Raw genomic sequence first — 17,409 nt, forward strand, 5'->3', positions numbered from 1 at the left:
GCTCTGTAGTTAAGTCTTGATTGTTGTTTGTATCACTGGGAGGAATTGACCCCCAGGCCAATTGGCTGTGAGGATCAGCTGTGTCTATGCTGGGAAAACTTCTGTGCTGGAGACACTCTTATAAGACAAGACTTGCAAAATTACAAAAGCCTCTGTTCTCAGCTTGGATGGGGCGGAGTTTCAGGGCGGAGCAGACAGGCTTGGTTTCCTGTCAGCCCTGCCTTATGAGGCCCCTGGGTCTCAGTGTCCCTCAGTAATCGCTGCAAGCACCTCTGAGAGAAAGCCACCCTCGAGTTTCGCCCGCTGCCTGACAGTCCTGTTTCTCCCCAAATGAGTCAGGGTTCCAAGAAACTCACCTGAAAATGGAGTTCAGCACAGTCGGGAGCTTTCGTCTCCCTCCCACTTTAGAAGGCCAGCCGCGTACTCAGCCGCCTGTACATTCAGCAGTCAGTCCTCTGCGATCGTGAGCGCCTCTGGACCTCTGCCTTCCGCAGCTCCCGAGTCTCAGTGTGCTTTCTCTTTTCCTGACAGTCCAGATTCCCCCGAATGAATCTGGTTTCCCAGAGTCTCGCCCGGGACTGGAGTTCAGCGCAGTCGGGAGCTTCCATCTCCCTCCCGCTTTAGAAAGCCAGCCGCACACTCAGCTGCCCGTCCTCTCTGTGCGCATCTCCATACCTCAGCCTTTTGCAGCTCCTCTGAGTGTCAATGTGCTTTTCTCTTTCCTTCTAGTTGTAGTATTTCCATTCAGCCAGCTTTCCTGTGGTTCTGGTTCGTGTCCGTTTTGTCTTTTAGTTGTAGTTTTGAAATTGTTGTGCGAGGCAGCAGTTTAGGTGTTTACCTATGCCTCCATCTTGGTTTCTCTCCCCACTGTATGAATTTCATGCACTGAGCCTCTAGTAAACATATAAAAAAAACCTCTACAGCAACAGTTGCCAAACGATAGTCCTTGAGGTCCAAAAGGTTGGCAACCTCTGCTCTACAGGACTTTAAGGGAGACACTGACAGCAATTCAGTCATACTAGGGGCCTTTAACACCCTGCTGACTTCACTGGATAGATCTATCAGACAAAAATTAAGAAAGAAACAGTACCTCTAAAGGACACACTTGATCAGATGGACTTAATTGACATTTATAGAACATTTCACTCCAAAGCTGCAGATTATACATCCTTCTCAAGTAAACATGGGTCATTCTCAAAGATAGACCACATGTTAGGACACAAAACAAGTCTCTGCAAGTTCAAAAATTGAAATCATGTCAAGCATCTTCTCAGATCAAAATGGAATTAAAAAAGAAATTAACTACAGTAAAAACACTCAAAAACATTCAAACACTTGGAGGCTAAATGGCATTAAACAATGAATGGGTTACCAATGAGATCAAGAAGGAAATAAAAAACTTCCTGGAAACAAATGAAAATAAACATGCAACTACCCAAAACCTATGGGACCCAGCAAAAGGAGTCATGAGAGGGAAGTTTGTAGCACTACAGGCCTACCTCAAAAACACAACAACAAAACAACAACAAAAACACACACAAGTAAAACAAATAATAAACTATTTAACCCTACAATTTAAAGAATTAGAAAAAGAACAATAAAAGCCCAGAGTAAGTAGAAGGAAGGAAATAATATAGAGCAGAAATAAATGACACAGAGACTAAAAGAACAATACAAAAATAAAAATCTATGAAACCAAGAGCTGGTTCTTTAAAAAGATAAATAAGATTGATGACCCGTTAGACAGACTTATCAAGAAACAAAGAGAGAGGACCCAAATAAATAAAATCAGAAACAAAATGGTGAAGTAACAACTGACAACACAGAAATACAAAGAGTTGTAAGAAAATACTATGAACAACTATATGACAACTAAAGGCCAGGTGCACGAAATTTGTGCATGGGGTTTCCTCAGCCCAGCCTGTACCCTCTCCAATCTGGGACCCCTCAGGGGACATCTGACTGCCGGTCCCCAGTGATCAGGCCTAAACCGGCAGTCGGACATCCCTCTCATAATCCAGGACTGCTGGCTCCTAACTGCTCGTCTGCCTGCCTGATTTCCCCTGACCCCTCTGCCTGCCAGCCTAATTGCCCCTAGCTTTCCCCCCTGCCAGCCTGATCAACCCTAACTTGGCCCCCTGTCAGGTTGATCCCCCCTAACTGCCTCTGCCTCGGCCCCCAGTATGGCCTCCCTCTGCAGGAGGTGACCTGGCGGATCAGGCCTGAGCCTCAGCCCTTCGGCAGCTGCCCCACGGCTGCCTGAGCCTTGGCTCTCACAGCCGCTGCAGCTTTGTCTGGAAGGACGTCCACTCTAATTAGCATATTACCCTTTTATTAGTATAGATAAGCTGGACAATGTGGATGGAATGGAAAAATTCCTAGAAAAATACAATCTCCCAAAACTGAATTAGGAAGAATCAGAAAATCAGAATAGGTCAATAACAGCTGATGAAATAGAAGCAGTAATAAAAAAAAAAAACTCCCAGCAAACAGAAGCCCAATTCTGAAAGGATTCAGAGGGAGGTTTTACCAAGCCTTCAAAAAACAACTAACACCTATCCTCCTCAAAGTATTCTAAAAACCACAAGGAAAAGGAACATTTCCAAGCTGCTTTACTGAGGCCAGCATTACCTAATTCCAAAACTAGATAAAGACACTACAAAGAAAGAGAATTACAGGCTAATATCCCTGATGAACCTAGATACTAAAATCCTCAAAATATTAGCAAAACACATCCATCAATATATTAAAAAGATCATACACCACGAATAAGTGGAAGTTATTGCAGGGATACAAGGCTGGTACAATATTCGCAAATCAATAAATGTGATACATCACATAAACAAATTAAAAGACAAAAATTCAAGATCTTATCAATAGATGCAGAAAAAGCATTCAACAAATTCCAACACCTCTTAGAAACTCTCAGCAAAGTGGAATAGAGGGATCATATCTCAACATGATAAAGGCCATATATGACAACCTACAGAGAACATCATACTCAATGGGCAAAAAATAAAACCATTTCCCCAAAGAATAGGAACAAGAAAGGGATGTCCGCTTTCGTCATGCTTATTCAACATAGTACTGGAAGTCCTAGCCACAGCAAACAAAAAATAAGAAGAAATAAAAGGCACCCAAACTGGAAAGGAGGAAGTAAAACTCTCATTATTCACAGATGACATGATATTGTACACAGAAATCCCTAAAGACTCCACTAAAAACTACTAGATTTAATAAATGAATTTGGCAAAGTAGATGGATACCAAATCAATATCCAAAAATCAATGGCTTTTTTATACACCAATAATTAATTCTTTGAAAGAGAAGGTAAACAAACAACCCCAATTACCATTTCAACAAAAAATTAAGATACTTAAGAATATACTTTTAGCCGAAACCGGTTTGGCTCAGTGGATAGAGCGTCAGCCTGCGGACTGAAGGGTCCCAGGTTCGATTCCGGTCAAGGGCATGTACCTTGGTTGCGGGCACATCCCCAGTAGGAGGTGTGCAGGAGGCAGCTGATCGATGTTTCTCTCTCATCGATGTTTCTAGCTCTCTATCCCTCTCCCTTCCTCTCTGTAAAATATCAATAAAATATATTAAAAAAAAAAAAAAAAGAATATACTTTTACTGAAGAGGTAAAAGATTTGTACTCAGAAAACTACAGGACATTGAGAAAAGAGATAGAGAAAGATATAAACAAGTGGAAGAATATACTATATTCATGGATTGGGAGAACTAACATAATTAAAATGTCCAAACAACCAAAGGCAATCTATAGACTCAATGCAATCCCTATTAAAATACCAACAGCATATTTCACAGATCTAGAACCAATACTCCAAAAATGTATATGGAACCAAAAAAGACCCCGAATAACTGCAGCAATCTTAAGAAAGAAGAACAAAGTTGGAGGAATCACAATACCAGATTTCAAGTTATACTACAAAGGTACCATAATCAAAACAGCCTGGTACTGTCACAAGAACAGGCATATAGATCAATGGAATAGAACAGAAAACCCAGAAACTGACCCAAGCAATTACGTTCAATTAATATTTGACAAAGGAGGCAAGAGCATACATTGGAGCAGAAGACAGTCTCTTCAATAAATGTTGTTGGGAACATTAGACAGATACATGCAAAAAAAAATGAAACTAGACCACCAACTTACACCATACATAAGAATAAACTCAAAATGTATATAAGCCTTAAATGTAAGGCACAAAACCATAAAAATCCTAGAAGAAACCACAGGCAGCAAAATCTCAGACATCTTGCATAGCAATACGTTTACAGATACATCTCCTAGGGCAGTGGTCGGCAAACTGCGGCTCGCGAGCCACATGCGGCTCTTTGGCCCCTTGAGTGTGGCTCTTCCACAAAATACCACAGAGTCTATTTTGAAGAAGTGGCATGAGAAGAAGTTTAAGTTTAAAAAATTTGGCTCTCAAAAGAAATTTCAATCGTCGTACTGTTGATATTTGGCTCTGTTGACTAATGAGTTTGCCAACCACTGTCCTAGGGCAAAGGAAATTAAGGAGAAAATAAACAAATGGAACTACATAAAAATAAAAAGCTTCTGCACAGCAAAAAAAAAAAAAAAAAAAAAAAAAAAGAAACCATCAACAAAATGAAAAGGGAGCCCACTATATGGGAGAACATATTTGGCAATGATACGTCTGATAAAGGGTTAATATCCAAAATATATAAGGAACTCATACAACTTAACAAAAGGAAGACAACCCAAATAAAAAATGGGCAAAGGACCTAAATAGATACTTCTCCAAAGATAGCCAAGAGACATATGATTTCACTTATATGTGTAATCTAATGAACAAAATAAACTGATGACCAAAATAGATCCAGAGACATAAAAGCATTGAACAGACTGTGGAATCTCAGAGGGAAGATGGGGTGGAAGAGATCAACCAAAAAACTTGTATGCATATATGCATAATCCATGGACACAGACAGTAGGGTGCTGAAGGCCTGGGGTGGGGATGAGGGCGGGATAGAAGGTGTTACTAGGGGAAGAAGGAGGACATACGTAATACTTTCAACAATAAAGATTTAATTAAAAAAAAAAAGAATATGGCAGAGGTGATGAAATTTTGCTTCCGAGTTTAGATTACTGAGAAAAAGTAGCTTCTGTCTTGGGCTCAGGGATGGCTCAGTTTCTCCCATCAAGTTGTGAATCGGTCTAAGTAGCAAAGAACTGAGGGAATCTGTGGCCTACCGCCAGCAAAGAACTTAGGTCCACAATCCAAAAGCTCACAAAAAACCAAATCTTGTCAACAACTTCGTGAGAAACCTTCCCAGCAGATCCTCCCCAAGACAAGCCCTTCAGATCAGAACACAGCCCTAGCCAACATCTTCATCACAGCATGGTAAAGACCTTGAACCAGAGACACCCAGATATTGCACACAGATTCCTGTTCTTCAGAAACTGAGAGACAATACATGTTTGTTGCTTTAACAACTCAGTATTAGGGTAATTTGTTACACAGCCATGGATAACTAATGCACTATGTGCTTATACTTTTTCACTTAAGGAACAGGGTTCCTTAAACCCTGTTTTGGGAACCTTATTCCCCAAATGGCCTACTAGGATAATTTTCATGGTTTATTTATGAAATTTCTAAGAACTGTATATTATTTTCTTAAATACATCCATGTGCATTTAAAACTAGAAGTGATTTTCCCAGAAAAATCTGAGTGAAAACTGACTCTTCATGAACCCTTTACCTCCTTATGTACTGAGTGGCCTTGCATACCCATAGCCCAAGACTACTTTACTTGGGCAGTTCACTCTCTGCACACTCCTTGACTTAAGAATAGAAACCTACATAAGGCAAGATAAATCTTTCCTCTGGAGTTTAAACCAAGCTCTCCCTCAAGCAGGGAGGGGGAAAAACATCTTCCCATCTCTCTTTAAACTACCATAAATATAGTAGTTTCTCATGCTACTGTAACAAAACACCGCATACTTAGTGGCTTAAAACAATACATATTTATTATTATCTTACAGTTCTGAAGGTTGGAAGTCTAAAATCACTTTCACTGGCTAAAATAAAGGGGTGGCAGGCTGGTGTTCCTCCTTGAGGCCCTAAAAGAGAATCTGTTTCCTTGCCCTTCCCAGCTTCTAAAGAACACCTCACGTCTCTTGGATCACAGTCCCTTCTTTCATCTTCAAAGCCAGCAGTGTAGCATCTTCTTTCCTCTTGGCCAAGTGCTTCAATTATCTTTTCTCTCTAATCAACTCCAGACATTTTGCTAATAATGAAATTAATGGCCTATTTATGAAAATACACTCTCTCATTGGTAAAATCAGTAGAGTGTAAAAAGTGTGGATTAACCCAGCTGGTGTGATTCAGTGGTTGAGTGTTGACCCATGACCCAAGAGGTCACTGGTTCAATTCCAGGTCAGGGTACATACCCAGGTTGCAGGCTGCATCCCCAACAGGGGGGTGTGCAGGAGGCAGCTAATCAATGATTCTCCCTTATCATTGATGTTCCTCTCTCTCTACCCCTCCCCTTCTTCTTTCTCTAAAAATCAATAAAATAATTTTTTTTAAAAAAATGTGGGTTAGCTAAAATATTTTAGATTTACCACTCCTCCTTGCATGAACAGAGTATAAGAAGCTTGCAAAATCTATATTCTGGCTGAAACCGGTTTGGCTCAGTGGATAGAGCGTCAGCCTGTGGAATGAAAGGTCCCAGGTTTGATTCCGGTCAAGGGCACGTACCTTGGTTGCGGGCACATCCCCAGTAGGAGGTGTGCAGGAGGCAGCTGATCGATGTTTCTAACTCTCTATCCCTCTCCCTTCCTCTCTGTAAAATATCAATAAAAAATATTTTTTAAAAAATCTGTATCCCGCACCCTGGGAATGGCACTCAATGATTGATCACTAACCCGTCCTTTGTTCATCCACTGAGTCAGGATTCTGTTTGGCTGTTGCCAACTACAGAAGTAATAAAATTATACCTCTAGAATATTGTTGAAATTGCCTCAAATGAACCTTTCATCAAAATGCTGTTTGCCTAAATGGACAAAGAGCTGGCACTTTAGCTTACTCATAAATATTTAAAGTCTGTACTTGTCAGAATTTAACCCAAGACTGATTTCATTAAAATGTATTAGTAAAGTTGTGGATAAACAACTAAGCCTCAGCCACTTTTAACCAAGTGGCTTAGGTCAATTATCAACAAATAGAAAGGTATTGTGCAGCTGACGTTAAATGCAAAGAGTGGTAATGGCAAATATTGAGTCCAGAAAAGAATTACTGAGGGCTGAGCTAAGCCAAAACTTCGAAAAGTGAACATTTAAAGAGAACCTTTGAACAAGGAAAGTCCTGAGAACAATGAATGAAGAAGTATTATTATGTCTCTTGCAGTGGAGGGCAGGTACCAATTCAATGCAGACAGATATACACTGAGTGGCCTGATTATTATGATCTCTGAACTCAGTGTGTGCGTGTGTGTGTGTGTGTGTTGAGCATCTGCCCCCTGGTGGTCAGTGCGCATCACAGTGATGGTTGACTGGTTGTTCGGTTGCTTAGGCTTTTATATATATAGATTCCTCACCAGAGAGTATGTGGCTTTATATCCAATTCCAAACAAACAATCCTGCTTTATTAAAAAACTAGAGGCCCGGTGCATGAAATTCGTGCATGGGGGGGGGGGTCCCCCTCAGCCCAGCCTGCACCCTCTCCAATCTGGAACATCCCTCTCACAATCTGGGACCGCTGGCTCCTAACTACTCACCTGCCTGCCTGATCACCCCTAACTGCCCCCCCCCCGCCAACCTGATCACCCCTAACCATCTCTGCCTGCCGGTCTGACTGCCCCTAACTGCCCCCCTCCCCGCCGGCCTGGTTGCCCCCAACTGCCTCCCTTGCCAGCCTGGTCGCCCCTAAGTGCCCCCCACCCCGTCAGCCTGGTCACCCCCAACTGCCCCCCTGCCGGCCTGGTCGTCCCCAACTGCCCCCCCTGCTGGCCTGATTGCCCCTCACTGCACCCCCCTGCCGGCCTGGTCGCCCCATGCAGCCTGCTATTCAGTCATTTGGTCATCCCTCACTAAACCCCCTGCCGGCCTGGTCGCCCCATGCAGCCTGCTGTTCGGTCGTTACTATGAGGGCGTCCTGACCAATTTGCATATTACCCTTTTATTAGTATAGATTGTTGACCAAAGAGATATTCTTTAACCAAGCTACTCCAAGTCAGGAGTCACACACAGGGCTATTCATGCATCAGATACTAAAGTAAAGGAGTAGGGAAGAAACACTATCATTGATATCACTAGTTTGTCTTTTACCAGTTTTAGAAAATTCTCCCAAGTCCCTTAAGTTGAATTTATTCTCTTTAGCCTCTGCTTATTCTATAAAATGAAAAGAACACAACCCATCTCAAGATTTTTATATATGAAAGTACTCTGCAAATTTTAACACAAATGGTAATTTCTACTATAACTTCCATTCTTATAACATATGTACCTAATCCCTTAATAAAATATACATACTACATATTATCAATTTTATCATCTCCCACTACAACTATCCCCCTGAAATTATACTGAATTACCACTATTTTATTCAATTTCAACATACTCCAATATGTTGTCCCAAACCTAATCTCTTTCATATGTTTATTCTAAATCTTAGTCAGCTGTCTCTAGATCCCTTGATTAAATTTCCAAATTTCAACTAATACCTTATTCCGATATTATATTCTGAATCTAGAAAAGTGTCCATGTTTGTGACAACTTCACTCCTAATTTCTAACCTTTCCAAAGAACTGAAATTTCATCTTTACAAAATCTTCACTAAAGAGGAATCAAAAGGTAAAGACCTAAAATAAAATTTACTTACAATGATCACAGCTTAAAATCTAGTTTGAAATGTCTATATCATAAATTTAATCTTACTCTAATTTCTTGCTTCTAAAGAAACTTTTGTTTAGATTGCTCAGGTTTGTCTTGCAAGTAAATATAAAACATTTACAAAATGGTTCCTTGGAATTCTTTATCCTCCCCCCGAAGATACCACATAAATTTTCTTTTTCTCCTTATCTGGCATAAACCTTCCATCATCCTACACGAATCGTAAAGAATTTGTATTGTATTTCTTTGTATTATTTTGCACAACTGCAAAAATGTAGTTGTGTGCAACAATATTCTTTTTAAAAAATATAAACAAAAAACATGAATTTGAAATACTTTTGTCAGATAAAACATCACCAGTTCTAACTCCATTAATTCATACAGGGGTGGGCAAAAGTAGATTTACAGTTGTGAGTGTGATAGTTTATTCTTGTATTATTATTTATTAATTGTTGTATTATTTTTCCATACAAACAATTGTAAACCTCCTGTATAATGCTCATGTCAAACTCCTTTAAATTCAAAGAAACCAAAAACAAGGGTTCCCTCTGTCAGTCAATGGTATGAACAGAGCACAGTGCTTAAAACATGCCCAAAATTACTTTCCTTGGGTTATCTCATTTGCTTCTCAAGTATTACTCATTCCATTAACAGACAGCAAAACCTGTCCATGGTCATAAAGTGAAATAGCTGAGTCAAAGCCCAACTCTTCTTAAATAGCTGACTTAAAAGTGAAGGCCAGCACAGTTCTCAAATAGCATTTGCTTTCACCACTGTCATAATTACACATGGATTTTTTATTATTAAAATATAATAATGGTGTATTTATTATTAAAGACCTTTGCAAATTATTACTATAGATATGCCATTTCGCCCTTCCTCTATCAGAAAACATCTTTTAAAAATATTTACACTGTCAGATGCCATTTTCAAGAATAAAAATTTTCTACTAGAAACATGAAAGCATTTGTCACTAATTATCACAACTATCATTTATGATTTCAAAGTAATGAATTACCAAGTATTCACTTGGTATCCTTTACTTACCGAGATAATGTTGTTTTCCCAGAACCAGGCAAGCCTCTTAAAAGAATAAGTAACTTCTGTAATTTATTTAATCTTTCCTCTTGAAACTGCTGGTTCATAAACCTGTCTGTTCTATTATACTTGCCCATAGAAGGATCTTTCCAGCATCCTTCACTGGTTTCACAGAAACCATTATTCACATACCCATTTTGTACAGTGTAGTCATTTCCATAGGGAAGATCTCTAATGATATTCTCATAGTCAATATATTCATTGTTTTGATCAAAAGTCAAGCAATTCCAATTAACATGACAATTATTTACATAACATCCATTTCGAATCTGAGGGCCATCTTGGGCATGGAAAATATTTGGTAGACTTGGTGGAGCATTGAATCTTTGAATATTTAAATAGTTAAAACTGGGAAGAGGAGGGCCTCGGGGTACTATAAAAGAATGCACTGATTGCCATTCAGGCCTGGAGGAAGTAAAGGAAACGTCACAAAATGTAGGTATTCCTTGTCCTTGACAGGAATATTTGCCTGGCTCATTCCCCACGTACTGTTGATAACCACAATGTGACTGAAGAACATTAGTAAGATCTCTTTTCTTTTCTTCTTCATATTTGATCAGATCATTATTATGGCCTTGATAATATGAAATAAATTGTTCCTCAGAGGGTTCAGGTTCCTTACTACTGCCTTCTAAATCATCTTTTTCATTTTCAAGCTCTTCAATTTCTTTGTAAAACTGGAATAACTCATTATCAATCTCCGATTTTTTGCAGTTAAATTTCTGTTTCTCTTCTTGTCCTCTGCCATCTATACCATTGATAGTGTCTGCTTGATTCTTCCTTTCATTACATTTCTTTTCCTGAGTGGGTTTGTAAATGGGTCCTATAAATGCTTTACTTGTGCTATATATCTCATCATCTGTGGATATCAATGGAGGACTTGTAGCCTGTAAAACTTGTGAATCAATGGACTCAATAACAGTTGGTCTATCAGCAGGCATCTCATCATGCATAGGTTTCAGCAAATCTGTGGTTTTGGCATTGTCCTCCTGAAGAGAACTATGTCCTCTGACATCAAAGATGGTCAAAGGGATCCAATCATTTCCAACTTTCTCTTGGACTCTGTGAAAATTAGAACTACCATGATGGGGGAAAACAAAAGACTCTTTGGTTAACTTCAATTTTTTATGGCATGGTTCACTTGTTAGATCTTCCCCATATCCCAAGGATTTAGCTTCAATTTCACCATAAGGCATCTGAGGAGCACACAAATCATACAATTAATAGCTAATATTTTAAAAATTCTAAACAAGTTTTTTTGGAAACAAGAAAATAGAAAAAGGCACTTAAGTTTGTGATAGTAAATGGTAACATTTTCCCAAAATACAAAAATTATAAATTTGTAATTTTAGTCAGTTACTATTTAAGTATTGTTATAATTTGAGAGGGATCTTAATTGAAGGTAAGCGTATGTCATTTTTAAAAAAAGATATACCTCTCCTTTAATCTAAATGACACATTTCTGAACTTAGAGAACTTAAAAACTATAACTTTGTAAAGTTGAATAAATAATATACATTTTGATGATATGATATCGTTTAAAAGAAAAAACTAATTTAGCTGCACTGAAAATGAGACAAATACAAACTTCATTTTTGTTTAGCAGAGACTTCTGGCAACTCCCCAAATCAAAGCGCTCCTCTTTTCTAGATGATCGGTCCATTTCGAAGATAAACTCTGCTTCCCTTGACATTTCTGAGAGGCCCTCAATAATACAATCCGAAAGCTTGCTTTGCTCAGTTCTTCGTTCTGCCCACTCTCTGGTGTTCCTCCAACACGAAGAAAAAGGCAAAAAGGCGAACAGAGAACAGTATCCATAGGACTGAGGTTAGAGAAAGACACTATTGTAAAGAACGCCGAACACCACAGCCCTAACTCGGCTACCTCTCGGCTTCTTGTTCCCTCATTAGAAAGGTCAGAAAAGTCCCAGGAAGACATGGGGGAAGTGGTAACGGAGCGCAGCCTTGCATACAACCTGCGCCCCACAGCCTCCCCGGGAGGCCGGGCAAAAGTGCGTCACTGCTTTCTCGGTCCCAACTGAAACAAGTTCAGGTTCTGCGAGAATCCGTGTACAGCTAACGGAACGGAAGGGTCTGACCAAGTGCCGGCGAGAATCCACATCGCCGACGTTAGAAAGAAAAAACGGAAAAAGTCACCACCACTACCTCCCCATCCCCCCCCTCCCCCCCCCCCCCCCCCCCACACACACACTTGAAATTGGCTGTTTACTCACCTTACCGGACAGCTCCGCATTGACCTTCACCTCGCAATGAAACCGTATTCTGCAAAGACACAGGCCTCTGAGACGCTGAAAGAAACGCGGAAACACGGCCCTAGAGCAAAAACCTGGAGGACTGAAAGCCCAGTTCAGAACTACGAGCCATACACGTCCGTGCACAAATGGCGGCCACTTCACAGTGACCCAGAAGAAATCGCGGGCTCGCGCTGGGCATTGTTGGAATTGAAGTCAGCGTCACACCGGACTGCATGTCTCTGCGGACGACTGGTCTCCCAGACTCCATTGCGCCATTAACCCGCTGATTTTGCAACAAACTTAACCCGGAACTGGTTCCTAGAGTGGGGCAGTTACTTAAAACTCCAATTTCAGCCAATCCCATGCTGTGGGATTCACCCTTAAAGGGATGGATAACGTGAGTGTCTGCACCCCAAAAACATACGTAAGCGGCCCTCTATGCTTTTAAGGCTTTTTACAAAGAATCAGGTTTTTCAAATGAAACTCAACGTTTGGTATCGCAAAGTAGAGCTGCCCTTGTTTTTACAAAAACCATTCAGTAATTGTAGTCTCATGTTCTTCCACCGAAGGAGAGCATCGCTGCAGCAGAGCCTTGACGACTGATAAAAATGCTTATGATAAAATCATGTAGTGTTATATATCTGTTTTGTTTTGGGAGATAAAGACCAATTACTGAGCTTACCCATTTAAAAGTCAATACATACAGTATGTGAAAAGTGCTTTGAACAGCGCCTGGTAAAAAGAAAGGCTATATGTTTATTAAATTAGAAATAAATACTGGCCTTGGTTAGAGCCTCCTCCCGGTATACCAGGGTTGCAGGTTAGATCCCACCCGCCCCACCTGCCGCAGGGCACATACAAGAAGCAACCAATGAATGCACAAATAAGTGAAACAACAAATTGAAGTCTTCCCCCCGCCCTTACTCTCTCTCTCTCTCAACTCAATCAATAAAAAATAATAATTAAAAAAGAATGATACGAACTGAACAACTGGTAATGTTTGGCACAGGGTCCCCTCTCCCTAGACCTCCATCCTACCCGGCATTTTTTCTTATTCCTGCCAGGGTAACTGCTAATCTCTTCATAGTTAAATAAATCTTTGTTGTCATAGTGTTTTAATTTATAAATACAATATTTAAAATCACAGTACGGAATGTTTGCATTTGATTATTTAACAGCCTTATGAACAAGAGGACTCAGCAAAGCATTTCATTCCCTTACAAAGAAAGAATCTTCCTGAAATACAAATTTCCACATTGACATTTGTTTGACATTTCCTCCTTAGTAGATTCCAGTTATGCATGCTCCCTTGAAACAGCCACATAAATGAAGTGGGTCCTTCTCTGGAAATTACATCCAGAGGCACAGAATGTCTGTCTATCCATTGTAAGGTGATATTAATCTCTATCACGTGATCAAGGTGTTATTCAGTTTCTCCACTGTATGTTTTCCTCCTTGGAACTAATGAGCAATCTGTGAGGAGATACTTTGAGACCAAGCAAATATCTTGATCCTACTCAAACTCTACCTTATGGTTCAGCCTCCACTGATGATTCTTGCTGCAACCAATATTTACCAGGAAGGTTACAAAATATTGATTTTTTTCTAACTCATTCAAATCCTTCACATTTATTGGTCCTGATGCTGCTACAGGGTGGCCCATAAGTCACTTTACCATTTAAAAATTTCATAACTTCTTTTGCACTAATTTATTGTTGTTGTTAATACTCACCTGAGGATATTTTCCTATTGTTTTTTAGAAAGAGTGTACGGGAGGGGAAGAGATGGAGAGAGAGAGAGAGAAAGAGAGAGAGGAGAGAGACACATCAATTGGTTGTCTCCCACATGCACCCTGCCCAGGATTGAGCCTGCAACTGAGGTATGTGCCCTTGACTGGAATCAAACCTGGAATCTTTCAGTCCTTGGACAGCCACTCTATTCACTGAGCCAAACTTGCCAGGGTGACAATTATTTTTTTGTTCGTTTCAAATTTTGAAAATCTGTTCGCTGGAAATTTATTATGGAAAAATTCATGACGGAGCAATGTGTAAAAATCATTGAATTTTATTTTGAAAATCAACACTCCATTGTTCTAATACAGAGAGCATAATACATGGGCTTTTTCAATGTCAGGAATCCACCCACAAAACCAGCAATATGTCACTTAGTTCCAACGTTTCCAGCAACAAGTGTCTATTAGTGATTTGCCATGTCAGGAGATCACATTAAGTATGTGCGCAGGATAATATTGAGTGTGTATAGCAGAGCAGTCAGGAAGAACCAGGAACGTCCCCTGGAAGATTCTCGAGAGCTTGAAACCTTATGGACTTTGTCGCAGTGCATGTAAACAAATTTACACATGTACCCATACAAGGTGCAATTGGTGCATGAACTAAAGTCCAGGACTAGCCAGCAGCTTAAGGACAACATTCAGGAAGAAATTCAAGTGTTGGAGCCTGACATGTTAAGAGCCGTCATGGAAAATACCATAGAAAGAGCCCATGATAGTGAAGCGAAAGATGGAGGTCATTTATGTGACATCATTTTTCATACATAGTTTAAAAAATTCCCATTGTCTGTGCTTTATATTATTTTAAAAGTAGAAAAAACTAACAATATTTATTAAATTTTTAAGTTGTAAAGCAATTTATGGGCCACCCTGTATAAGAATCCTCCTTATTTGTTTCTTTACTATCATTATGAATTCAAGTATCTCTTAAAAAGTTATAATTCATTGCTATCTGTATTTATTTTTAAACTTATTTTAGAACAGTTTTAGATTCACAGAAAAATTGAATAGATAATATAGAGAGTTCCAACATAACCCCCCTCCAAACATGCATACACACTACAGTTTCCCCTATTAATAACCTCTTACATTATTATGATACACTGTTATAATTAATGAACCAATATTAATACGTTAATATCGACTACAGTCCCTAGTTATTCAGATTTCCTTAGTTTTTTTTTCAGATTTCTAAAAATTTTAAATCTTTATTGTTAAGAATATTACTGATGTCCCTCTTCCCCTCCCCTTCCCATTGCTCACCTCCACCTGGTTCCTGCCCCACCCCAGGCCTTCCCCACCCTACTGTCTGAGTCCATAGGTAAGATCTTTGGTTAATCTCTTCCCACCCTCCCACTCCTTTCCCTGTGATATTTGTCAATCTATTTCACATTTCCATGCCTCTGATTGTATTTTTTTAAAATATATTTTATTGATTTTTTACAGAGAGGAAGGGAGAGGGATAGAGAGTTAGAAACATCGATGAGAGAGAAACATCGATCAGCTGCCTCCTGCACACCTCCCACTGGGGATGTGCCCGCAACCAAGTTACGTGCCCTTGACCGGAATCGAACCCGGGACCCCTCAGTCCGCAGGCCGATGCTCTATCCACTGAGCCAAACCGGTTTCGGCCTGATTGTATTTTATTCACCAGTTTATTTTGTTCATTAGATTTCTTGTTCGTTTATTTTAATTTTTAGATTCAATTGTTGATAGATATGTATTTATTGCCATTTTATTGTTCATATTATTTATCTTTTCCCCCTCCTCCTCCTCCTCCTCCGCCTCCTCCTCTTCCTTGTCTTCCTCCTTCTCCTTCTTCTTTTTCTCCTTCTTCCTCTAGAATACACTTCAACATTTCATGTAATACTGGTTTGGTAGTGATGAACCCCTTTAGCTTTTTCTTGTTTGTGAAGCTCTGACCTTCAATTCTAAATGAGAGCTTTGCTGGATAGAGTAATCTTGGTTGTAGCTCCTTGCTATTCATCACTTTGAATATTTCTTGCCACTCCCTTCTGACCTGCAAAGTTTCTGTTGAGAAATCAGCTGACAGTCATATGGGCACTCCCTTGTAGGTAACTTAACTGCTTTTCTCTTTAACCTTTGGCATTTTAATTATGATGTGTCTTGGTGTGGTCCTCTTTGGGTTCCTCTTGTTTGGGACTCTCTGTACTTCCTGGACTTGTAAGTCTGTTTCTTTCACCAGGTAGGGGACGTTTTCTGTCATTATTTCTTAAAATAGGTTTTCAATATCTTGAGCTCTTCTCTTTCTGGCACCTCCCATAATTCGAATGTTGATACGCTTCAAGTTGTCCCAGAGGCTCCTTACACTATCTTCATATTTTTGGATTATTTTTTCTTTTTGCTCTTCTGATTGGGTGTTTATTGCTTCCTCATATTCCAAATTGTTGATTTGATTCTTGGAATCCTCTACTCTACTGTTGAATCCCTGTCAATTTTTCTTTATTTCAGTTAGTGTATGCTTAATTTCTGACAGGTCCTTTTTCATGTCTTTGACATTCTAAGATCCTTGAAAGTCTCACTAAGTCTTTTATTGTCTAAAGTTTTACTCTCACTAAGTCTTGAAGCTCTCTTTGAGTCCCTTGAAGTTCTCATTAAGATCCTTGAGTAACCTTATAACCATGGTTGTTGTTGTTTTTGTTTTTTTGTTTGTTTTTATTTATAATTATGGTTTTGAACTCTGTATCCAGTAGTTTGCTTGCTTCCATTTCTTTCATTTGCGACATGTTTCTTTGTCTCTGCATTTTTGGCTGCTTCCCTGTGTTTGTTTCTATGTATTAGGTAGAGCTGCTATGTCTCCTGGAATTGGTAGAGTGGCCTTGTGTAGTAGATGTCCTATAGGGCCCAGTGGCTCAGACTCTCCAATCACCTGAGCCGGGCCCTCTAGGTCAGCCATGGGCAAACTACGGCCCGCGGGCCGGATCCGGCCCGTTTGGCTGTTCTATCCGGCCCACGGAGCCGAAAGAGCGGAGGGTTCTCTTGCTCTCCCCTCCACTCCTTTACTTTGAATTTATATTAGTTCACACAAACACTCCATCCATGCTTTTGTTCCGGCCCTCTGGTCCAGTTTAAGAACCCATTGTGGCCCTCGAGTCAAAAAGTTTGCCCACCCCTGCTCTAGGTGCACCCCTGTGTGGGCTGTGAGCACAGTCTTGTTATAGTTGAGACTTGATTGCTCTTGGCCTCACTGGGAGGAATTGACCTCTAGGCCAATTTGCTGTGAGGGCCAGCTGCAAGTACAGCAGAAGAGCTACTATGCAGGAGACACCCCTATGGAGCAGGACTTGCTTCAGTGGGGCTTTGGTGCTCAATGAATCTGCCCCTGGAGTGAGTCACTTGTGGATGTGTAGAGTTGTAATCTGC

At 40.1% G+C, this 17,409-nt stretch overlaps 1 protein-coding gene across 4 annotated transcripts in view; it reads right to left on the reverse strand.

Moving 5' to 3' along the window:
* The window catches only part of N4BP2L2 (NEDD4 binding protein 2 like 2), a 128,925-nt gene extending 116,458 nt beyond the window's left edge, over positions 1-12,467 (reverse strand). For all 4 annotated transcript variants that reach the window (XM_080662151.1, XM_080662152.1, XM_080662153.1 and 1 more), the window contains exons 1-2: positions 12,216-12,467; positions 9,932-11,178 (exon numbers count right to left, since the gene is read on the reverse strand). In XM_080662151.1, the coding sequence (XP_080518277.1) occupies positions 9,932-11,178 (1,247 nt within the window). In that variant the 5' untranslated portion in view covers positions 12,216-12,467. The remainder of the gene's footprint in view (positions 1-9,931; positions 11,179-12,215) is intronic.
* Positions 12,468-17,409: the final 4,942 nt, after the last annotated feature.

This window comes from Plecotus auritus (assembly GCF_963455305.1).
Source record: "Plecotus auritus genome assembly, chromosome: 3".
NCBI classification, from domain to species: domain Eukaryota; kingdom Metazoa; phylum Chordata; class Mammalia; order Chiroptera; family Vespertilionidae; genus Plecotus; species Plecotus auritus.